The 24,239-nt window shown below is 47.4% G+C and overlaps 2 protein-coding genes across 2 annotated transcripts in view; one reads left to right on the top strand and one right to left on the bottom strand.

The window, feature by feature from the left end:
- Window positions 1-14,800, top strand: part of OAZ2 (ornithine decarboxylase antizyme 2) — a 32,788-nt gene extending 17,988 nt beyond the window's left edge. The window contains 5 exon segments of the mRNA XM_044918289.1: window positions 10,800-10,875; window positions 10,877-10,957; window positions 12,217-12,392; window positions 13,197-13,282; window positions 13,539-14,800. Of these exon segments, the coding sequence (XP_044774224.1) occupies window positions 10,800-10,875; window positions 10,877-10,957; window positions 12,217-12,392; window positions 13,197-13,282; window positions 13,539-13,669 (550 nt within the window). The 3' untranslated portion in view covers window positions 13,670-14,800.
- Window positions 14,801-19,010: 4,210 nt separating this feature from the next.
- ZNF609 (zinc finger protein 609) overlaps window positions 19,011-24,239 on the bottom strand; it is a 182,404-nt gene continuing 177,175 nt past the window's right edge. The window contains exons 5-9 of the mRNA XM_044917905.1: window positions 23,334-23,700; window positions 21,729-21,904; window positions 21,272-21,488; window positions 20,715-20,793; window positions 19,011-20,411 (exon numbers count right to left, since the gene is read on the bottom strand). Of these exons, the coding sequence (XP_044773840.1) occupies window positions 20,720-20,793; window positions 21,272-21,488; window positions 21,729-21,904; window positions 23,334-23,700 (834 nt within the window). The 3' untranslated portion in view covers window positions 19,011-20,411; window positions 20,715-20,719. The remainder of the gene's footprint in view (window positions 20,412-20,714; window positions 20,794-21,271; window positions 21,489-21,728; window positions 21,905-23,333; window positions 23,701-24,239) is intronic.

The raw sequence follows: 24,239 nt of genomic DNA, 5'->3' as shown, positions 1-24,239 counted from the left end.
TGGTGGTCTGTCCAGAGCTAGTCTGTAGTTCCTTTTACAAATGTATCCTTCCTTACTGCTTTTAACCCCCCCCTGTGGGGCTCTACCTGCCATTCAAGCAAACTTGGGCTCCGTTCTCTTTAAGATGGTCTCTAACTTGCCATTTCCCAGTCCTTTAGCAGCACCATCCTTAAATAGTCCCGCTGGGTTTTTAGCTTTTCTTGTATCTCAGTGTTTCTCAACCTTGGCTGCACGTCTGAAAAATCAATCACCTGGACCCCACCTTGAAAGATCTGTTGTAATTGGCCTAGGGTGGGGCCTGGTTATTAGTATATATTTTTAAAGCTCTCTGGGTAATTCTTTGTAATGTGCAGTCAGGGATAAGAACCACTGCCTTCTTCCCTCCACCCCCCTCCCCCCCCAAAGACCTTTCCCATCGTATTTCTTTAGTGTCAGCTCTTTCTCTACTGAAAAGGGCCTTGTTTCCTTCAGGGCTTTCTTAGTCTTTCTTTCTCTGGTACTGTCCAGAAATACCCAGGATACCCACAACAGCCTCTTAAGTTCTCCTACCTTGAGTTACTCTGTTCTCAGCCATTAGCCATTTTCATTCTCAGACTCTTATCTAGCCCACACACCTCCATTTCTTCCCTATATGCAGAAAGAAAATTCACTCCTTGTTTTCTGGTTTGTTACGGTTGTATTTGACCCATTACCCCTACCTCTCAACTTTCTTCACCTACAAGCCCATTCTGTTTTCCTTTTCTGAGACTGTCAATGTTCATGTCCCTTTGCAGTCCCTGCTTTTATTACATCTTCTCTACCCAGCCCCTCTGGAGCTGAGGAGGTGGACGTGGATATATACTTGGATGGTGCTGGATGACAAAGGTGTTGCTTGTGGTAAAGCTGGGTGTAATGAGGATAAGACAGTAGGTATGAGAGAGGACAGGATGAAGTGCAGGGGTGGAGGGAACCAAAGGAACCTACAGGAAAATCCACAAAAAGGGTATATGAGATGGATTTTCTTTCCTATGTTTTTGTCTCCACAGTGGGGTTTGGAAGGTGGTGTGGTCTCAGCAGGCATTCTCTGGAGTCTTCTGGACTGAGTTGGTTTGGTGCCAAGTCTTTTGCAGGCACTTGGAACCAACACATAAGGGTCTTCATTGACTATGAGGTTGTGAGACTTGAGTTCTAGTTCTGGCTTAGCTAGTGTGCTTCCATGTAAAAAGAGGGGGTTGGGTTTGCTTGATTTAAGATTCCTTCCAGCTTCCTAAGTGGCAAAACAGGCTTGCTTGTCTCCAGGGCCCTTGCTTAGTGTGTTGGTAATTTGAGGGGCTTGGCTGTATGAAAGGCAGGTGGAGGGAGGAGCCAGCTGGCCTGCCGGGGCCTGGGCAGGAGCAAGGCCTTGGATCAGGCTCTTCCACTTTGGCCTGGGGGTGGGGCGGGGCAGTGTGTACAGGGTGTCTCGTTTCTTTGAGTTATGGCAATCCTGTTTCCATAACATGTTTCCCAGCCTTCTCTGGCCTGCCCCTAACTTTCTAAAAGGATCCTGGTAGAGCCCTAACTAGGGATTCCGATAAGAGCCGGATGTTCTTCCCAGTCTGTGTGCTTGGTGTTTTGTATCCGCAGAGGGGAGGGGGAGCTGGCTAGTGTAGCTCTCATTGGGTGGGGGATGGGCTCTCTAGCTTCCCTGGCTCCAGTGAAATACTCAAGAGGTGGAGGCTTGGTTTCCTGGAAGAAATAGTTGCAGAGGAGCTGGTAGTATGATTTGAAAACAAAGCTCTTCCTTTCCAGTTTTGTTCCCATTAGTACCTCCAGATTGTCAAAATTCCTGATGGTGGGGGAGGGAAGAAGACAAAGGAACAAGCACTTTTATTACGATTTTTGAACATGAGGCTTAAATCCAAGGAAATCAAACTTCATGGACTTTCTCTCCCTGAATTTGCGGGGGCAGGAAGACAGTATCTGTCTAGGGTCGGCTTAGTACCTTGTGACAGTACATTATGTGGAGAAGAGCTTGCCCTGGCTTTATATCCATATTATAATCAATCTTTGTCTGATGGGCTTTGAGAAGCATTTGGTTCTACAGGTCTTTCCTCTTGGGGGTGGACAGAGCACATGAGCACATCAGACCTACCCTGAGTATCTTCACAGAATGGTTCCTTGGTAATGGTATTTCTTTCTCTCCCCCCAAAGATATGGTTTTGGTTATTCCTTATTTATTGGCACTATGGCTTGTCAGGTGTGGGATAGTGGGGAGAGCAAGTTTTCCTACCATGTACCTTCAAGGTCATTCCACAGAGAGAGACAGACTCCTAGTACAGTTGGGAATCCCCCCCCCCAAATTGGAGGTATGCTTCAGAAAGCAGTGTGGACTAATAATAGTAATTCCTCACTCTGCCAAGAAATCCAAATTTAGCTTCAGAGCTGCTCAGAAATATAAAAAGGGGGACTGAGGAGTGGGGTAGAGGATGTTACATATGTGCATTTCTAGAAAAAAAAAGTAATTCATCCCTTTTTGAAACAGTATGCAGTGTTAATTCAAGTTGGTGCCATGACTCGGAAGGCTGTGAAGCCTAATTGAAAGCTATAAACCAGAAATAGCCAAGTCGGTGAGCAAGAATTTTGTTGCTTGAAGTGAACAAAACAGGTAGTTTTCTGTTAGCAGCAGAATAAAGTGCTTTGTATAAGATAAACCTTAAGAAAATCTCCTAGGCCTTTGATACTATATTAACAATGAACTCATTCTGTCCTGGGACGAGAGGCTGGAACTGGATGAGAGTTTACTATACAAACTAGATCAAGGTACTTAAATTGTAAAATGAAGGTCTAATTTTAAAGCATGAGTACCTTGCTATCCATCCACCTCTGTAGCCTACGTGGTTATGCCTACCTTTGGCAGAAGATGTACCAATATCAGTTGTGTAATAAGATAAACAGACCTCAGAGGCGGATATTCTAGCTGCCACCACAGGCGTGTTTCTTGTGGAGAATCAACCAAAACCCAGTTTTGCTTTCAGTCTGTGATTCAGAGTGGTGACGTCATTTTCTTTATAATTGTGCTTAGCAAGTAGACTCCCTTTGGCACACAGAACAGCCCTAGAGAAGTGACTTATGCCTGGCGTCTGACCAGGGTCCCTTTCTCATATGGGAAGGGAACTGGCAGCTGGAAATCAGCCTCTATGGTCTCACTAGACTGGAGGTGGCCATCACCTCCTACCTTTCTTCCTATTTCTCAGCTAAATGTGATGGCAGCCCTGGATTGGTCCCTCTGCATAGGGATTAGTCATCAGAAACCTTTCTAGTCTAAGTAAAAAGCAGCCTGTGTGAGGGAAGTCTGGGCCTAGAGAGTGTTTTATGAGGTAGAGCCTGAGACAGGAATGGATCAGAAGAGGTTGAAAGAGGGGAATAAATGTAGAATGCTTGGGAATGTGGTTTTTATGTCTTTTCGCTTGATACCACGAGGTAGGTAATACCAAGGCCATCTGACCCTCCCCTGACAGGTAATGGAAACCAGAGAGAAAGGGTGCAAGCTTAGGCCACTTTGATTAAAGTGAAATGTGATCAAAAGTTTATCAAGGAGAATATGAATTCACATATTTGTTAGATGTAGCTGAATGGAAGTTAGCCACAGAATTATATTAAATCTCTATGTAGCAGGCCGTCCCCTGCTTTGAGCACACTAAATATAAAAATCAAAACTGACATAAAGTCAACGTAAGTGATTCTTTAACAGGAGATCCTTTACTCTATCAAGAGATTTAAAAGTACTTCCTTTAAATAGTAAGCATCGTAGAGATTTAAAAATAGGATTTGAATTATAAAAATTTGATTTACCAGCAGCACTCCCCAGGAATATATCTGCTGCATACACTGCCTGTCTGTAGCCAGTGTATGAAATTATAACTTGCTAAGGGCATTTCAGACAACAGTTTCACAGAATGCTTTGACTTAGGGGCGGGAGGATGTGGTATGTCGGTAACATTCATACGTATCCTGAGATGTGTTTCCAGGGGCATGTCTGATAACAACTGAGAAAATAAGAGGCACTAACAGGCTCTAATCTCGCATCTCTCTTCTGAACTAACTTGGATATTTGACACCTTCATTTCCAGCATGGTGTATTTTTTTTCTTCAAAAGCAAGACCAGCCCAGCTGGATGTTTGGGTTCAGTCTGATACATTTGATTCTTCTTAATGAGCCTGATCTTTTCCGGCTCTAGACTGAGCTGCTTAAATCATCTTTTTGTGGTAAAGATTAAACCATGCCTGCCCCCCAGTGGAGTGAGCAGGATGTGAGGAAGGAATAGAAAAAGCTGGGCATTGGAGCCAGTAGAAACAAGACTGAACTGAATATGAAACCAAATCTGGTTTGGATCTTTTGACAGAAGGACCTGTGTTGAGAAGCCACTTTCACTGTGCAAAAGTTCCTGCAAGATTCACTGTTCTCTGTTGAGATTGGTGGCATGTATTTTGTCACAATACCATTTTGAAGACTAAAGTCAATACAAGAACAGAAGGCTATTCTTTTTTTTATTTTTATTTTTAAGTAATCTCTGCACCCAATGTAGGGCTCGAACTCATGACCCTGAGATCAAGAGTCACATGCTCTACCGACTGAGCCCGCCAGGTGCCCCTGTTCTTTCTTTTTTTAATTGTAACTGACATACTATGTTGTATTAGTTTCAGGCATACAACATAGTGTGATTCAATAATTACATACATTACAAAAGGGTACCATGTGTCACCATACAAAGTTGTTAGGATATTATTGACTATATTCCCTGTGTCCTACATTACATGTCTTATTTATTTTGTAAATGGAGGATTGTACCTCTTAGTCCTTTTCACGTATTTCATCCTCTGGCAACCATCAGTTTGTTCTCTATCTGTAAGTCTGTTTCTGTTTTGTTTGTTTTGTTCCTTTAGATTCCACACATAAGTGAAATCATAAAGTATTCGTCTTCCTCTGACTTATTTCACTTAGCATAATGCCCTTTAGGTTTATCCATAGTTCTCACAAATGGCAAGATTTCGTTCTTTTTTATGGCCGAGTAGTATACCATTGTGTATATATACCACGTTCTTACCCATTCATATATTGATGGACAGTTAAGTTGCTTCTGTATCTTGGCTATCATAATTACTGCTGTGATGAACATAAGGGTATGTATATCTTCTTGAAAGTGTTTTCATTTTTTTCAGATAAATACCTAGAAGTGGACTTGCTGGATCGTATGGTAGTTCTACTTTTAATTGTTTGAGGAACCTCCATACTGTTTTCCACAGCGGCTGCACCAGTTTGCATTCCCACCAGCAGTGTAGGAGGGTTCCCCTTTCTCCGCATCCTCACCAACACTTGTTATTTCCTTCCTTTTTTCTTTTTTTTTTTTTTTTAAGATTATTTATTTGACAGAGACAGCGAGAGAGGGAACACAAGCAGGGGGAGTGGGAGAGGGAGAAGCAGGCCTCTTGCCGAGCAGGGAGCCCAATGCGGGGCTCAATCCCAAGACTCTGGGATCATGACCTGAGCTGAAGGCAGACGCCCAATGACTGAGCCACCCAGGCGCCCCATTTCTTTCTTTCTTTTTTTTTTTAAGAGAAGGGGGTGAGAGAGGCGGGGCGGGGGAGAGAGAGAGAGAGTGTCTCGGGACCCAGCCTCATGACCCTGAGATCATGATGTGAGCCAAAACCAAAAGAATTGGCTGCTCAACTGACTGAGCCACCAGCACTTGTTATTTCTTGTCATTTTGATACTAGCCATTGTGACATGTATGAAATGATGTATCACTGTGGTTTTGATTTGCATCTCCCTGATGATTAGTGATGTTGAGCATCTTTTCACATGCATGTTGGCTATTTATGTCTTCTTTGATATATGACATGTCTTGAGATCCTCTGCTCTTTTTTTTTTCTTTTTTTAAGGTTTATTTATTTATTTTAGAGCCCATGAGTGGGGGTAGGAGCAGAGGGAAAGGGAGAGAAATCCTCAAGCAGACTCGCCATTGAGTGCAGAGCCCGATGTGGGCGGGGCTCGATCCCAGGACCCTGAGATCATGACCTGAGCTGAAATCAAGCGTTGGATCCTCTGGGCACCTGGGTGGCTCAGTTGGTTAAGCGGCTGCCTTCGGCTCAGGTCATGATCCTGGAGTCCTGGGATCAAGTCCCGCATCGGGCTCCCTGCTCAGCGGGGGGTCTGCTTCTCCCTCTGACCCTCTTCTCTCTTGTGCTGTCTCTCATTCTCTCTCTCAAATAAATAAAATCTTTAAAAAAAAAAAAAAAGCTGGATGCTCAACCAGCTGAACCACCCAGGTGCCCCTCCTCTGCCCATTTTTTAATCAGATTTTTTTTTGTTTATTTAATATTTATTTATTTGACAGAGAGAGATACAGCGAGAGAGGGAACACAAGCAGTGGGAGTGGGATAGGGAGAAGCAGGCTTCCCTCCCAGCAGGGAGCCCGATGCGGGGCTGGATCCCAGGACCCTGGGATCATGACCTGAGCCGAAGGCAGACTCTTTTAACGACTGAGCCGACCAGGTGCCCCAATCAGATTGTTCTTTGATACTGAATTGTATGAGTTGTTGGTTTTTTTTTAGATTTTATTGTTTTAAATTAAGCTCTACACCCACTGTGGGGCTCGAGCTGAATGACCCTGAGATCAAGAGTCACATGCTCCGCCGACTGAGCCAGCCAGGCACCCTTGTATGAGGGTTTTTTTTTTAATATATTTTTTGGATGTAATCCCTTATTGGATAATATCATTTGCGAATATCTTCTTCCATTCATTTGGTTACCTTTTTGTTCCGTTCCCTTTGCAAGCTTTTTAGTTCTGTGTAGTCCCATTTGCTTATTTTTGTTTTTGTTTTCCTTGCCTAAGGAGAAAGATCCAAAAAAATAGTGCTAAGACTGATGAACCATACCAGGTGTTTTATGGTTTCAGGTTTTACATTTAAGTCTTTAATCCATCTTGAATTTAGTTTTGTGTATGGTGTGAGAAAGTGGTCCAGTTTTATTTTTGCATATAGCTGCCTAGTTTTCCCGGCACCATTTTTTGAAGAGACTGTCTTTTCCCCATTGTATATTCTTTCCTCCTTTGTCGTAGATTAATGGAACATATGTGTATGGTTTTATTTCTAGGCTCTATTATATTCCATTGATCTATGTGTCTGTGCCAATACCATACTGTTTTGAATACTGTAACTTTGTAGTATACTTTAAAATCTGAGAGGGTGATACCTTCAGCTTTGTTGTTTCTCAAGATTGCTTTGGCTATTTGGGCTCTTTTGTGGCATCATACAAACTTTAGGATTATTTGTTCAAGTTCTGTGAAAAATGCCATTGGTATTTTGATAGGGATTGCCCTGAAGTCTTTAGATTGCTTTGGGTGGTATGGACGTAACAGTATTCTTCCAGTTCATGTCATGGTATATCTTTGCATTTGTATCTTTAGTTTCTTTCATCAGTGTCTTAACAGTTTTCAGAGTACAGGTTTTTTTACTTCCTTGGTTCAATGTAGTCCTAAGTATTCTTTATTTATTTATTTTTATAATGGAATTGTAAATGGGATTGTTTTCTTAATTTCTCCTTCTGGTAGTTTGTTGTTCGTGTATATAAATGCAACAGATTTTTATAAATTGATTTTGTATTCTACAACCTTACTAAATTGATTTATTCTCATAGGTTTTTGGTGGAGCTGTTGAGGTTTTCTATATATAATAGCATGTCATCTACAAATAGTGACAAGGTGCCTTGTATTTATTTTCCTTGCCTGATTACTGTTCATGACCCTTAATTTCTTTAACCACCACATATGTACCCATCTCCCTGTCCTTCTCACTTCAGAAATGACAGGTTTTTTTGAAAGAGAAGCAATTTGCCATTCACAGCAAATAATGGAAAGCAGATCCATTATGATGGACGATGAAGATAATTGTTGATTGTGATCTCCAGTCTACTAAGTTTATCCTAAACCCTAGCTGTTTCTCTTAGGGAACTGGAAGTGGATCCTAGGGTGGGGCCCAAAACACCCTTCCACTCTCATTCATACACTTGCTCATGTGCAGACTTTATTGGGAGGAGGAGGAGTTTCCAGGATCCTTGTGTACAAGAGTGGGGAAGTAAATGATTTGTTACCATGGAATAGACTTCTTGCATTTACTTCAAGAGGAGTGAGCACATAGATTAGTGCTGGAGTTGTTGGTTTTTTGTTTTTTAGATTTTATTTTTTTTAAATTAATCTCTATGCCCACTGTGGGGCTTGAACTGAATTTGTTCAGACCAGGCCCTAGGGATTATTTCTAGGAAGACAAAGGGGATTCTGGATCTAAAAAAAGGAAAATCCACCTTACTCTGATTTTTCTAGTAGGTTGGCCCCATTGCTTCTGCTGTTTGCAAGTAAAAATTAGCTCAGAATGAAGATGGTGGTTGGAATGCCCATCAGGTGGAAGGTAGCTCTCTCATCCAAAGACTAGGGAGGAATAATTTCCTTGGAAGTAGGAGTCTGAGGTTAGCACTAGAATTCTAGAACTGCAAGGGCCTTGGAGATCTGGTGGTTTTGTGAACCCATGCAATTCTGGTATACAAGGGCTATATCTCATCCGTCTACCCCAGAGGAGAAGTCTGCCCAGTTCTTGGGTAGTTCCACTGACCAATACATTGCAAGCCAGCTTTCTTCAGTGGCCCAGCGTTCCTGGTGTTTACAAGAACCTCAACGGAGGCTCATAGTTGTCACTAGGGAATGGGAACAGAACCATACCTGTGTGTGTGTGTGTGTGTGGGGGGGGGGGGTGTATATACACCTTTGCTTACGGAAGCCCCCCTTAATTTTTTCTGGCCCAGGCACTATTATTCTGTCCCTTAACACATTGGAACGGGGGGATGATAATAGTTTATTGTCCCTAGTAGAAAATAAATTCCTCCTTGAAAACAACATAGTCCTCAGTCATGCCCCTTCTGCTGGTTGGTGTTGGTGAGGCTAAGAGCGGGGGAGATGAGGATGGCCTGAGGCTTTCCAGAGGAGGCAGGAGGTGGTGCATCTGTTTTTTATGCTGTTCCAGGGCAGTGTTGATGGCATCTCCCAGTGAAAAAAATTTTTTTAAGGATTTATTTTATTTATTTGAGAGAGTGTGTGTGCATGAGCGTGAGCCATGGGAGGGGCAGAGGGAGAGAATCTTGGGCAGACTCGCCTCTGAGCGTGGAACCCAACACGGGGCTTGAGCTCAGGACCCTGAGAGCCTGACCTAAGCTGAAATCAAGAGTTGGATGCTTAACTGACTGAGCCATCCAGGTGCCCTGCAGTGAAATTTCTAAGTGTAATTTCAGGCCCCTGGTTGAAATCCTTGAGAGAAAGGAGCCAAGCTAGAGCAGTGATGGGTTTGGACTTCCTGTCTCAGCTGGAATGCTCACACAGGCCTCTTAGTACTGAGGATCTTAGTTGGATGCCCCTTTGGTTATTGTACCATTGCCATTTTAGGTGTGAGTTCAGTTTTATCACTCTGAGCCCAAGTGAGGAACTCAAGTCTGGCGTGCCATGCCACATAAAGCAAAAAGTGTGAAGAATGGTGCCTTGCATCTTACTACAACTGGCTTTCAGGAAAAAAAAAAAAAAAAAAAACCGTGATTTATGTCATTTGCTGATTTCTGTGGTGTAAATATTTCCCCTGTGGCCCGTAAGCTACCAACGTGACATCAGTAAACACACAGTTGGGGAGATACCGGCTCAGTTGTGTGAGCGGGCGCTAGCACACCCCTGCGGCGGCCTCCCGTATGGTATCCATCGCGTTCAGCCGCCTGGAGGCTGGGCTGTTGGGGTCATGGGACAGGCCTGTTGCCGACTCGTGGAGCACGTGCATCACTTCCTGCCCTGCTTCACTTGCTGTTGGCCTGTGAGGTGAGCTACAGCTCAGCCTCAGGAACCACTAAATCAAGATTCAAAGAAGGCAGTGGGTCCACCTAAATATCATGGTGGCAGTAAGGGCACACACCTGGAGGTGACAGGGAGCTCCTTCAGGAGCTTTTCACCCTCTGTAATCCATCTGATTATTGGCTTCCTTACTCAGTTCCCAGCAATTATTCCTTCTCCGTGATACACGTGCGCCTGAGTGTCCATTCTGCTCACATCAGTGTTACCTAAACTCCTATGCCCAGGTCAGATTGTAGCAAAAGAGGGCAAGGAAGCCCAACATTTGGTGGCATACCAGGGACAAACTCAGACCATAATACTCTGTACGGTAGTACATTTCTTCTCTGAGAGCCAGATCCCTGGATTTAATTCAGTTCTTGACCCTGGAGAGATTTGGGTTATTGATTTCTTGTCCAGGTCTTTTGTTTAGATTGGGGAGGAAGCCATCATTGGAAAAGTGGCCTTGAGAGTTCCTCAGGGACATGGTACCCAGCCCATGTGATCTCTTGAGGCCCATATGCCTCTCCAGCTGGAAGGGACTGTGTAGGTTTTGAGATTGCCTCATAGGTTGTTGAAGTACTGGTAGAATAAGGAAGGGGACTGGGGGACAGGGTGCTAAGGCCTTGAAGGCATGCCAGGATCTGGTTCCTTTCAGGGCTTGTCAGTGTCACAGATTTGTTTGATGTCGAGCAGGTGTTCCTCGGGTCAGATATGCCCAGCTGGGCTCCCTCTGCTTTCTGCAGGGTGGTGGGTGCGCTGGAAGAGCACAGAAGTAGGTCTGGAAGCTGAAAGGATTGGCGGGGGCAGTGGTGTAGCTTTAGAACACTTGTTTCTGGAGAGCCAGGGCAGAGGTTGGAGTGGGATGTTGTGTTAAATTTTTAAGCCCCGGCGTTTACTGTCTCACCTTCTCTGTCTTTTGCAGTAGTATTTTGCCTTTGAGTAACTGTCCCCAGCTCCAGTGCTGCAGGCACATTGTTCCGGGGCCTCTGTGGTGCTCCTGATGCCCCTCACCCACTGTCGAAGATCCCCGGTGGGCGAGGGGGCGGCAGGGATCCTTCTCTCTCAGCTCTAATATATAAGGTAAGGAGGACTCCGGGGTGGAAGGCTTGGAGCAGGGCTGTCGGAAGATTCCACTCAGCTGCTGCTTAAGGGTAGTAATTGCCTTCTTGAGTCTTCTCTTAGGCCGGGCCAGTGGGGGAATCCGGAAGGACTCTTTCAGATGAGGCTGCTCTGTGGTTGTGGGGAGTACTAGGAGGAGGAGATCGGCAGCAAACAGACACTGCCATCTTCTTAGCTTGGTGGTCAGCACTTCAGTGCCAGTTCAGGGTCCTGAGTGGGAAGAACTCAGATGAATGGGAGGGGTGCAAGAACTCTTTTGGTGTGATTCCTCATTTTCTCTTGAGAAATACTAAGGGCCAGGAGGAGCAGTTTTCCACGACTCAGGCATTCTGATTTTCCATCCCTTACTGGCCTGATTGGGGTTGGGCTGGATAGAGGGGGGTGGGGGGTGGGGGGACAGGAGAAGGGGCTTTGCATCTCCATCATCTGTCATTCTGGCAGCATAGGGTACATCCCAGGAGCTTTAGAGAATGCTGGCCATCTGCCCTAAGAATGATCTGGGCTGGGGCAGCCAGTCCTTTGCTGCCCTTTAATCTCCTGTGATTGAGGCCCAAAAGTTGGCTTAGCTTCTCCCCAAGATTGGCATTGAAGGGTAGCAGGGTGGCTGAGTTCTGGCCTCTTGAGGTTGTGCACAGGGGAGACAACATGGACTTGTAGTCTACCTGGAAGCAGGCTTTGGTTGAGCTGGGCCCCAGCTAGGCCCTCACATATATTCGCTTTGTTTCTAATGTTTCTCTTTCAGAGAGAGAAGCGAAAGAGCTTGGTGTTCGGGGGACACACATGGGTTTAGAGTCAGGGAGACCTTGTCTGAATATCAACTCTGCCATTTACTAGCTATGGAGATTCGGGTCTGTTGCTTAATTGTTCTGAGCCCCTAGCATCTCAGATTTAAAATGGGGGTATTAATAACTAGCTCAGATGTTTCTGGTGGCTTGAAAAATGGGAAAGCACCTTACACAGTACTTGGCATCTAGTGGACACTTGGTAAGTATTTCCCTTCCCATCATGCTGACTTGTAGCTGTCATCAGCTTGTCTTTGTGCCTGACGAGTGATGGATGGCTCCATTTAGCCAGCATGCGGCTCTACATTTTCAGTGTGTCCTTCATCCCATACTACCCTGAGATTGGCCCAAGAGGACTCCCAGGACCACCTAGGTTAGGGAGCCTGGGATGTGGCCAGAGCAGTAGTGACCTGGTCCTCTGACCTGATCTCCTCCCAGGACGAGAAGCTCACTGTGACCCAGGACCTCCCTGTGAACGATGGAAAACCTCACATTGTCCACTTCCAGTATGAGGTCACCGAGGTGAAAGTCTCTTCCTGGGATGCAGTCCTGTCCAGCCAGAGCCTGTTTGTAGAAATCCCAGATGGATTATTAGCTGATGGGAGCAAAGAAGGGTAAGGAGCAGGTGCTGGGGAAGGGGAAGGAGGGCCCATTCCAGAGAAGGGCATATGCTTGTTGGGGCCAGCAGATGAACAGAGGGTCTGCCTTCTTCCCTGGTTCTAGGTTTCCCAAGCAGATACCAGTTCGTAACAGGTTATTTTTAGCCAGTAAAACAGGCCTGCCGTACGTTATAATTAAGGGAGATCGTTATCACATTAACCAAATCCCCGTCATTTAATTGCCCCATGGTTCACTCTTCTCAGCAGACATCAAATCCCCCTTCAGCCGCCATACAGTGATGCAGTTCAAAAGGGCAGGAAGCTTTGAGCTACAGTAGGATTTCATTGGATTGGGCGAGGCCCTCCAAGGCAGCCAGGTGTGTAAGAAACAGTCCTACTAAAGACGGAGTTCTCTTGAGTTGCTCCTTTCTCTTGAGGAAATCCTTTTAGGCGGTGTTAGGGCCCAGAGAGTGTCCCAGTGGCCGTGGTTCTCAAACTTGGCAACTTTGGAAGACCACTGAAAAACCAGGTTCTCTTCCTAGGCCCCATACTATCTTGTGACTGCATTAGTGAAGTTGGTTAGTATTTTTCAGATGAAGAACCCTTATTCCAGGAAGGGAGAATTCAGTAACATTTTTTTCTGGGATTGTGGCTTTTTTCTGCACTTCAGGCTCTTGAAATAGGAAGCCTCTCCCTGGAGGTTCCCTATTTATATTGCTGGCTGTAAGCCTCAGAGAAGGCTTTTTGAGGGAGGGTTGGGTGGGTGGGAAGTCTAGAGAGGTGGTAGTAGGCCTGAGTTGTTTTCTTTGCTTCTGGCAGATTGTTAGCACTGCTAGAGTTTGCTGAAGAGAAGATGAAAGTGAACTACGTCTTCATCTGCTTCAGGAAGGGCCGGGAAGACAGAGGTGAGGAATCAAAGTAGCCTGAGACCTACTGCCTAGACAGTGGGGAAGTAGTGAGGGGAAAAGGGGCTCCCTATTCAGTGAAGTAGGGCTCTTGAATTTGCCATATAAACTCTGGGAAATGACAGGGGTGGGAGTGCCCGAAGGGTCTTTTAGTAAAGGCCTCGTGCTTATTTATTCCATCTTGGTTTTTTGTTTTCCCTTGGTTTGAACCTACCCTTGTGTTTCTTATCAGAATCCTTTTTACACTCTTCTGCAGCTCCACTCCTGAAGACCTTCAGCTTCTTGGGCTTTGAGATTGTGCGTCCAGGCCATCCCTGTGTTCCCTCTCGGCCAGATGTGATGTTCATGGTTTACCCCCTGGACCAGAACTTGTCCGATGAGGACTAATGGTCATAGAGGATGCTTTGCCCAAGAGCCACAGTGGGGGAAGAGGGGAAGTTAGGCAGCCCTGGGACAGAGGAGGGGGCTCCTTGCTGTCTAGGGAAGGACACTGAGGGGCTCAGGGTGAGGGTTGCCTATTGTGTTCTCGGAGTTGACTCGTTGAGATTGTTTTCCATAAAGAACAGTATAAACATATTATTCACATGTAATCACCAATAGTAAATGAAGATGTTTATGAACTGGCATTAGAAGCTTTTTAAACTGCGCTGTGTGATGTGCTCTGTCTAGCCTAGGGGAGGACATTGCCTAGATGGGGGGAGGGACTGTCCGGGTCCAGGGGCAAGGCCTGGAGGGCTGGTGGGCAGCACTGTCAGGCTCAGGTTCCCCTACTGTTGGGCTTTCTTTTTTGGTTTTTAAGACTTGTGTATTTTCTTTCCTTGCTTCCTTTCAACCCAGGGACTCCTGAGTATAGGCTTTTTGGCCCCTGGGCTGTGTCCTTGTTTTTCGACACTCCACCTGGACTCCTCTGTGTGCGTTTGTGTCTGGCCTGGAGAAACCAGGTCTGACCCCCTCCTCCTTTACAGCTTAGTGTTACTCTGGCATTTGGTTAAGCTGGCTTAATCTGTTTAATGTTATCAGTGCATTTTAAATAGGGGCATTGAAGTTCACTCCCACCACCAGGGCTTTCTTTGGGGTGCCTGGGCCTTAAAACACTAGCCAAACTCCCAATTCTCAAATCAAGCCAGTTCTTGCTCCTGGCTGCAGGCCCAGGCCCCAAGGTGTCTCCTTCCTAGGGTCACAAAAGAGCAGAGAGGAAGAGGAATAGCAACTCAGGGCCTGGGGGTCGTGTGGGAATCTGCTCTTAGGGACTGGATGCCTCTGCCTGGCTGAGTATAGTGCTGACTGCCCCTCCTCTCTCTCTCTCAACAGGTTCTGAGTAGTGCCTGAGCCCCTGCCCCACAGGGCTTAGGGGTGGGACTGAGGGTATAAAAGTGGCCTGCCCTTTTCTGTTTTCACTGAACAGCTTGTTCTAAGGGGGGAGGAAGGGGGAGAGATCTAGATTGGGTGAGATGGGGGTGGGGGTGTCAGGGAGGCAAGTGTGTTGTGTTACTGTGTCAATAAACTGATTTAAAGTTGTGGTTGGTCTGTTTTTCATTCCTGTACCAGGACCGGCTTTCTACCACTACTCTCTTGAGTCTAGAGCGTAACGTAGCAGGGGTCTGATACGTGCTTCTCAGGAAAAAAGCTGCGGTGCATCAGGACAGATAAACCGGCTGAAGCCTCTGGGGCCATATTACACTGCAAAACACGGTTGCTAGGACTCTGGGACAAACTGCCAGTACCCCCTAGAGAGGTATGTACACATCAGCTTCATCCAAAATAGAGGCTCTACCCAGGATCCACGCTGTTCTCAGTGTTTCCTTTTGTGTAGAAGGCTGGGTCCTGAAACTGAGTTCTGACTTTTGCATAGGCTGCCTGACATTCTCATTCTTGGAGGTGTTTGAAGGAAGCAGCCCACACCTTCCCTAGGACAGTGTGGCTGCCGTTCCCCTTGTACCACCAGCCCGATTGATAAGCTCTCATAGGGAGCTAGAATTTTTTTTTTCCCTAAACTAGGCTCCACACCCAACATGGGGCTTGAACTCCAGATAGCCCCTTAAATTCTTTTTAATTGGTTAATTAAATGCTTACAATAGCAATTTTTTTTCCTTTTGCTTCTGTTTTCCCAAGTGCTGGGCAGGTTCTTCTTCCTACAGCTTTGGAATGATCTACTTTGGAACAGTCAACAGCTGTGGCTGTCCTAAGTTTTTCTGAGTCTTTGGCCCATTTTCACAGTGTCCAGTGTGGAGCTTGTGTTTTCACACCAGGCCAGGTTACTAATCTTGGACCTGTCACAGCGGACCAGGTTTTTAAAAGTGACTGTAACACCTCCACCTTCCACAGTATTAGAAGGTCTGGGCCTAGACATTCAGCTGGAACAGGAAGGACTCGAAGATGTCCTCCACTGAGGAGCTAACCCCTAGAGGCAGCGTAAAGGCAGGGACTGGAAAATGGTCACTACTGAGACACCTGCAGTAGAGGTCCATGTGAATGTGGACAATGGCCAAGTTAATGTAGGCAGTTTAGGATCATGGTAAACTCAAGCCCAGAGAATCTACAAGACTGGGATAAAGAACCAAGACAAAATGCAGTCCTTTACTAGTCTTGCAAACAAGCAGAGGGGACAGGAAACAACCTGAGGTTCTGCTGCCATCTGTTGGTAGATCCCCTTCAATACAGCTAGAAGTAGAAGGGCAGAATTGGAAACCCTTTCAAAAAAGAAAAATTTTGCCAGATAAGACTGCTGGCAGGAAAGAAATCTGGTACCCAAAAGTTGCACTCCAATTAAAAAAGTAACTTAGAAGGTATATTTTGAGGGGTTGATGGATAGGGAGGATATGTGAAAGGCAAACTAAGTCTAAATTTAAGAACAGGGATATTACAAACTTTATTTAATAAATACAACAAATAATTTAAAAATATACTTCAATTCCAAAGCCAATTAAGAAAAGGAAGTAGAGAAAGGGGAAAAAAGGGGGAGCAGGAGATCAGAGGAAAAAGATAAAGTTCAAGAGACAGAACAATGGTTTGGTTGGGCTGTGTGTCAGAATGTACCACCCTTTAAAATTCTGACCAAATGCTCTTGACTCCTAAACCCTTAGCCCTTGTTCTGATGGGGTAGCCATAGGAGTTTACCAGCTAGGAATGATTCTCTGGGCTCTGGATCAGAGCACTCTGGAGGCTGGAATCGGGGCGGGGGGAGGGGGGGAGTGTTAGGAGACAGTTTCGCACTCATTCCTAAAAACCATCTGTTCTAACTCCCAGGGGGGTTTAAATAGTGCAAAACTCTTAAGTGGAGAGCTCCTAGCTGCATAGTTTCGTAACTGAGTGTCCAAAGCCAGGGCCTCTGGGAGACAGGTCCCAGGTACCGAGGGGTCCAAAGCCACTTTGGTGAATGGGATCTCAGGGGAAAGACAGGAGAGGCTAGGTCCGCAAAACACTGCTGGGCAAGAAAGGACTGCAGGGCAGGTAGTCTGGACACTGGATTCAGCAGTTGGCCATCAGCCAGGGAAGGTGGAGCTGAGGATGCTTATGGAGCAGAACCAGGAAGATCAGGAAAGTTGAGGGAAAACAGAAAAGTGGGGAGGGAGGAGGAGGCAGCTCAGCAGCAAACTCCAGGAGAAATAACCAGCAGCCCTCACAGATTTGTGATTGTCTCTTAAAAAGATTTATTTTCTCTTCTTGCCTGAATGTACAAAGGCAAAAAGAGTACAGTTTGTATATATATATATTTATATATATATATATAAAAAACAAGGAACTTGGTAATGTACACTTTACAGAAGGGAAGAATCAGGAAGACTGAAATTAAATCCAACAGAGCAACGCCAATGGAACAAAAGCTATGAACAGCAACACTGCCCCTCCAGCCCGGGCCTCCAGCTTGCCCCAACCTGCTCCCAATGGGGGGGCTGAGCACCAAGGCAAGCGGGTGGGCTGGGGCAAGAGGGGCTGGGGGCGGGGCCTGGGAGGGGCTTGATCCCAGGAGGGGCCCATGGCAGAGGATCACTGGAAAGCTTCCTGGGTTGCCCTACTAGTAAAACAAATGACAAAGGCCCGGAATTATGGGGCCAGCTAGCTGCCCAGTTGAATCATAGGGGCAGGAGAGTAGACACTGGGATGGTGACAGGGTACATAGTACAATAAGCGACATGGGTGACCTCAAAGCCCGTGTACAGTAACTCTAGCCCTTCTATAGTCTCCCCCTCCCAACCCCCAAGCCACATCCTCTCACCCTCACCTTGGAGCCTGGAGAGAAGATTCAAGAATCACCATTTCATTTCATGGGGTGCCCTCTTAACCCTTCTGCATGTGGTCTTTCGACCTGGGGACATGTGGAGGGGATGAGGTAAGAGAAGGGAGCCTCATACATGTACACATACATGTACAGGCAGGGAAGGGAGGGATGAAGAGGCAGATGTGAGCCCTAAAGAGCAGCTCTCCAAGCCTTGGCTGTCCTAGCTGGGGGGGGAGGCTCCTGCCCTCTAGCTTCTTGTGCGGAGCCCCGACGAGCAAGGTCTTGGAAGAGGCCCGGGCAGGGGGGCTCACAGTGAGCCTTGGTCCGGGGGTTGTGGCCCTTAGCAGCACACTTTGCCAGCCTTTGCCCATGGGGTGGGACCCTTGCAGAGGCTCTCATCTCTCTGAGCAGGTCGTGGGTACCCCCACCCGGGGGCCGCCTCCCCATACAGAGCGGCAGGAGGCGGACAGCAGATCGTTTCCTCGGCACTGGGCGAGGACCGGCTGCTGCTTCGTGTTGTTTCAGGGAGGGAAGACGGGGCCGGGTGAGGAGCGGGGACTGGGAAAAGGCAGCGCTAGTCCGCCCTTGCTGCTTTGACCTGCTCCTCTGGGCAGCTCAGCGCCTACTCTTCTACGGAGACTTGGATATAAGGATCAGAGAGCCAAATGTTTTTTAAGGAAAAGAAAAAGCTGTCCCCTTCTGCAGAACCCAAGAGTGCCCTGCTAACACAGAAGGTCCTCTTTTCTGTGTTACAGAATAACATGGAAAGGGCAGGAATGTGGGGCCAGGCCTGCCCAACGGGAAAGAAAATTACTCCAACGGTTTCTTTACAATATGTACAGAGCACGCTGTGAGCCAGCGCCACAGATACAAAACACACAACAATATTTAAAAACAAACAGGAACAGAGATGGGCCCTTGGCTCCACCCCACAGGAGCCTGGCAGGGCATCATCAGGCTGAAATTCAGAGTCATCCCCCTGGTGGGGCTGACTCAGGTTAGGCGGGGTGAAGGCGTCCAAACCAACTACTTCCATGGAATAGGAAGTCTGGGGTCGCAGGAGGCAGAGGGAATGATGGGGGCAAGAGAGGCTGCTGGGGGGCCTGCTAAGTGGTCTAAAACAGTGAGTTTTGGGAGAGGGCTCAGAACCCAACTTGAATAAAAACAATGACACAAAAACCCAGAGGGAAGGTTTATAGATCAGAGGGGCTCCTCTTGGGCAAATGACCCCAAGCCATTCAGAGTAGGGGTCCAGGGTTCTTGGAGAGCAGCCTCTGCTGGGCATTGTGCTTACTATCCACCACCTCCATGCCCCAAACTGAGTCAGAGCCAAGTCCTTGCTCTTAAACGGTCACTTTGGCACTCTGGTCACAAATACCCCTCTCGAGCCTAGGCTGGTGTGTGTCAGTCTTTCTCAATCCAGACGGTCAAGGAAAGATAGCCAAGGAGAACAAAGGGACGCTACCTAAAAGCAAATAAGAGCTAAAGTGACTCCAATAAAGCTAGCAAATCATCGTCACTTTCCCAGGGCAAAAAACCTGAAGCTGGACTGGTAGGCTGCATTCCTAAGGAGAGCACAGAAATGTCTGCTGCCTCATAGCACAGCTCCACTGAGTACACTCTGGGGTTCTGAGGAGTAATGGCTTGGATGTGTTATCCCAGGGTCTAAGAACACCTACCTTCCCATGGCCAGTGGCCCCTAAAACAAAAACGTGTGTTACAAAGAAACACAGCTTATATTGGCACACACGGGGTTACAGATTGAGCTGTATAAAATCATGTACTTGTATACAGAGCAATTAGGCTATATATATTTGTGGCCCTAAATGAGGAGGATACTCAGCTGGCTGAATGGACAGAACATTTCTAAGAACTGCTGGGTGCTCCCAGGGCCCGCCTCCTGGGCCTTGCCCTAAGGTGACCTGGCAGACTCCAAAGCTCCCCATGCTGGGGGGCATACTGTTTTACCTGCCTGAGTCTTAAGAGCCAAGCAGTGGAAAAGAAAAGGAGCGATCAGTATGGGGATCCCCCTGGGAAAGGCACCAAGGGGTCAGGAGGAAAGAGAGACAAGGGCAAGGAGTTGGGGGCTAAGAAGCAGCAGGACTTAGTGGGGATGCGGGTTCTATTTCACAACACTCCATTCATGCTCCAGCTCCAGCTTACTCCCAGTGTCCCTGGGGAGCCCTGTGCTGGTGTTGGGACCCTGGCTCTCTGCCTGACGGGCAGCCCAAGGCCACGGTGGGGCAAATGCCTTGGTCTTCCTTTCCAGGCTAGGCTCTGAGCATGTATATGTGCTCACGCGGGAGGGGAAAAGTCTTCATGTCTGAAGACCTTGTTTTCACAACTACAGAGAAAACAGTCCCCAATTTCTTTCCTGAGATTCTAATTCCTCCACATGCTGCCAGTTCCCAGGGCCCAAACTGCTGGGGAGATGCAGGAATCTGGTGGTTGTGGTAATGACGGTGAGAGGGGTACGGCTGCTGTGCTGTCCTCAGACCTTACCCAGTGCTTGGGAGTCCCTCCCTGGGGGTGAGGGTGGGGTGTTGGCATGGCTCCGGCAGCGGGCCAGGGTCTTGGGGAACAGAGCAGTGACTTCTCTGGGCTGAGGCCATGTTCCCCTGGTTGCTCCCCATGCCTTCATCTCCACAGGGGCCACGATAGTCACACTGTGGCCAGAGAATAAATATTTTTGCTAAGTACCAGCTCTCCAGCTCCTGAGGAAGAGGGTGGGTCAGGGAGTCCGGGGATCTGGTAGAGGTGAGATAGCCAAGGGTCTGCCTTCGGTCATGGTAGGAACGGCAAACAGGATGATCAACACCATTTAACTGATGTCTAAATGGCACCTCCAGCACCTCCTTGGGTGAGCCAGTCCGGGCCCGTGAAGCTGACTTTATCCGGGCACTTGGTGTTCTGCAAGGGAAACACGGACAGAGAACCAGGCACTCAGCCTGCTGGTATAACAACCACCAGGTGGCGCTCCGACAAAACGAACTGCAGGCCCCGTGGGGACACCAGCGTAGGGCAGCTCTTGTCAGATGGACGCAGTTGAACCGGAGACTGGGAGACCCGTACAAGAGGCTTGGCCAGGGTTCTGCCATTTCCAGACCACTGACCCCACACAGCTTTCCCTCACCCAGTCTCCACAGGGGTTCTGTGATGCAGCTATCAACCATCCCTGCTCTATGTGTTGTCCCAAATTAAAAAGTGACTTACCATTCTCACCTCCGCGGGGGTGGGTAGAGTGAGGGAGTTGAGCCTTGCTGGCTGGCAACAATGGCTGTAGAAGAAAGCCCTGAGTGAGAAGGAGGACATGTTTAGTGTAACACTCTCAGAACCCTCCGATTAAACACTTTCTCTTTATCAGCTTGGTGGGTAATGGGAGGAGTGTCTCCTTAAATTCCTGGCTCCACTGAGTTTTGGGGTGCTGACAGAAAAAAAAATCTGATACTTGGCCAGATATAGTGGCTATGGATAGTATATACAGCAAGGCTCTATTTTTCAGCTGCTTGTTTCTCTTTGGCAATGGGAACACCTGGTCCTTATTCTTCTGAATATCAAAGCCAATTCTCCAGAGGACTTTGAGAGCCCCTAAGCTCCAGGGGAGGAAATAAATGTCATATGCTTTAATGACTGTCTGCAGGGAATTAAGATCCTGGACAGATTAGAAGCTCAACAAGAAAAAATAAAGGATTCTTGCTGGGGGTCCCTTGCTGTGGGCAATGCTACTATGCTACAGGGATGAAGTCAAAGAGATGGGGAAGGAGGCTTACCTGCTGCGTAGGGTAAGTTGTACTGTGCCGGGAGCAATGAGTACCCCAGATGGTGGTGGTGGTGGTGTGTGGACATCAGGCGCTGAGAAGGGGAGGTGCGGGGCCGGTCTACACTCCTCTCACCCCCGCCTGCTCCCCCGACGCTGCCACAGCTGCCACCGCCCCCAACCACCCCACAACCTCCCCGATCTCTCTCCTGAGACGTTTTATCGCTTATCTGGAAAAAAGCAGACACAAAAGCACTATTGTGAGACACACACACGCACGCGCGCGACAACAAAATCCTCCAGGTCCGCATTATGACTCCTTACAGACACGGGGCACCTAAGAATTGTGGAGATGCCTGGTGAAGCCAAGGCTGACTCAGGCCTCACTGTAGTTAAGCCCTGAACTTGCCTGCCCGCCTTCTGGTTCCAGACGCTGGATCTGGGTTTCCGTAGCAGCCAGTGCCACTTACCGTGGGAGACTTGCTCTTGTAGTGACTGGCATGCTGCTGCAGGATGTCCAGAGCTTTGGACTCTGAGCTGGATTTACAACTGACGCTGGGGCTGGCTCGCGCCTTGTCGGCATCTTCACCCCCTGAGACCTTGCTGCCATATGGGGAGAAAGAGTAGCTGGAAGGTAGGTAGGAACCTGGGGAAGGAGAAATAAAGCAGTCAAAGAGACGAGAGAAGTGGAAGAAACTCTGTTTTAGTGAGCTTGGTCAGGCGGGCATCAGCCTTCCTAGGCACAGACGGAGACCGTCCCCACCATGGTATCTTCAGGCCGGAACTATTAGCCCGTCCTTTCTTTAACTGAGCGCTAGAGGCTCAACTAGCTAAGGGATATTAGGAACATGGCCCTCAACTTCTGGGGAATCAGCTTCTCTAGAGCCACAGCCTCAGAGATTCACCTTGGAGAGGTGAGAGGATTTGGAGTCAGATGACCTTGGGTTCAAATCTACCTCTCAAGACTTACCAGCGGGGTAACCTTGAGCAAATTAACAACCCATGCGAGCTTCAGTTTCTTTCCCATCAAAAGGAAGATACTAGTACTATTCCACAGGGAAGATTAATTGAGATAATGTACATAAATCACCGAGTATGGTGCAGTGTCTGGCCCACAGCAGGCGCTCATCAAGGGAAGTGTTATTTTTATATGGATGGACGGGGTAATGGGGAGAAAGGAACACCACAGGGTGAGACAATTTCCTATCTCTCTTTGAAAAGCTTACTTTCTGAAAAGCAAACTTTAGCGTTTGCCTTACAATGTTCGACCAGGATATCAAGACTAGACTGCTCTCCGATAGGGAGGTGGGAGCTCTGAGGAGTGAAAAGAGTGCTCTTCTGCCCCAGAAGCATCCCATGTGGCTCTCTGGACAACAGAAACCAGTGAGTGCAGTTGAACAGGAGCACTGTCTTGTAACAAGTTAAAAAACACTTATGTCCCTACTTTGTACCCCTCCCCAAGAATTCACGGATGCCAGTGTCAAGAGCTTATCTTTCCCAAGCTGAACGAATTTTCTACCGGACTTTCCTCCACTCTGATTTCAAATAGCTCTTCCCTGTCCCACTGTCTTCCAACCTTCCAGCTGAACATGATCTTGTAAATGAATACATGCATTGTCCTGGTTTGAACTGTATTTGTTCCATGTGTCTCTCCTGCTACAACTAAGCTGTAAGCTCCTTAAGAGGGAACTAGTCTCCCCTATTTCTTTTGTATTCCCCAAAGTGCCTAACCCATTGCAAAATGTCAAGTATGTGTTTAAAAAAAAAAATCCCAGCTGAGGGAAGATGGCAGTGGTAGATAGGGAGTTTTGCCTTCAGTCACCCAGGAAGACCGACTACAGAAAGACTAGCTGGAGCAAGCGAGGGAGGGGGGGTCCCACACACTGTAGTCAGGGGTCCTTCAAGGAGCTCGGGGCTACACTGACTGCTCACAGAATGTCACATTCAAAACAGGGCAGTCATCTATCTGAGCCTCAATAAGCCTGAGGGCTGCACAAGAAAACTCTGGCTCTGAAATCTGTGCTTCATTTCCCTTCCCAGTTAATGGAGCCCAAGTGGGAAGGTGAGGGCCGTACCTGGGTAGTTCTGCATCATCACAGCAGGCATGCCCCGGTAGCTGGGGTGGTTGGGGTCATAGGACTGGCTGTAGGAGTAGCCGTGCATGTAAGGGATGTAGGACTGGTGCTGGGTGAGGGGGGAGGACACAGGCACATGGACACTTGGTCGGGGCTCCTTGCTCCCGAGGCGGGATTCCTCAGATGTGGACAGCTTGCAGTCACTACTTGTGCTTTCCTTCCCATCCTCCTTGGAGACAGAGTCCTTACTCCGACTCCTTTCTTCCTTCAATTTGCGGTCCCGCTCCTCTTTCCACCGCTCATCCTCTGACTTAATGTCCGAGTACTTGGCAGGATAGACATAGGTCCACATCCGGGGTTCTGCTTCCTAAAAATCACAGAACGAGCACTGAGTGTTGTACAGATAAGAGAGAGATGTCAAGCCCAAGGTCACAGTAGAAACACCAGAGCAGGTAATACTAGACACTCGGGCAGGGTATAATCTTGGCCTCTGTTGATCCTCATTTAGAATGAACTCTGGGCCCTCCTGTTTAAAAAGCCTGCTCCCTCCCTGCCCAAGAGGAAACAAGATGTGGAGAAGGAAAAGGAAAATCTACCAGTGGGTCTTCTCTAGGAGAATATGCATTCTGGGGAAAGGAGTCTTTGAATAAAAGAAGCTGCTCCCTTTCCAAGGAATTTTAGGTTGTTTCACCTCTTAAGAGTAAGCTCAGGGCAGAGAGTCATGAGTGCTGCCCACAGAGAAGGGAGGTCTAACGGTGATACCAAGAAGTAAGGGAAGACTTTCTAAGTCTCATGAGCAGAGCACGATGTGAGACCAAGTTCTTAGTTCTAACTCTACCTATAAAAAAAATAAAATTTAAGATTTTATTTTTAAGTAATCTCTACACCCAATGTGGGGTTCGAACT

This window comes from Neomonachus schauinslandi, chromosome 9 (genome assembly GCF_002201575.2).
Source record: "Neomonachus schauinslandi chromosome 9, ASM220157v2, whole genome shotgun sequence".
Lineage (NCBI taxonomy): Eukaryota > Metazoa > Chordata > Mammalia > Carnivora > Phocidae > Neomonachus > Neomonachus schauinslandi.
The sequence above is the reverse complement of the archived record's forward strand: the minus strand, read 5'-3'. Positions and strand labels throughout refer to the sequence as shown.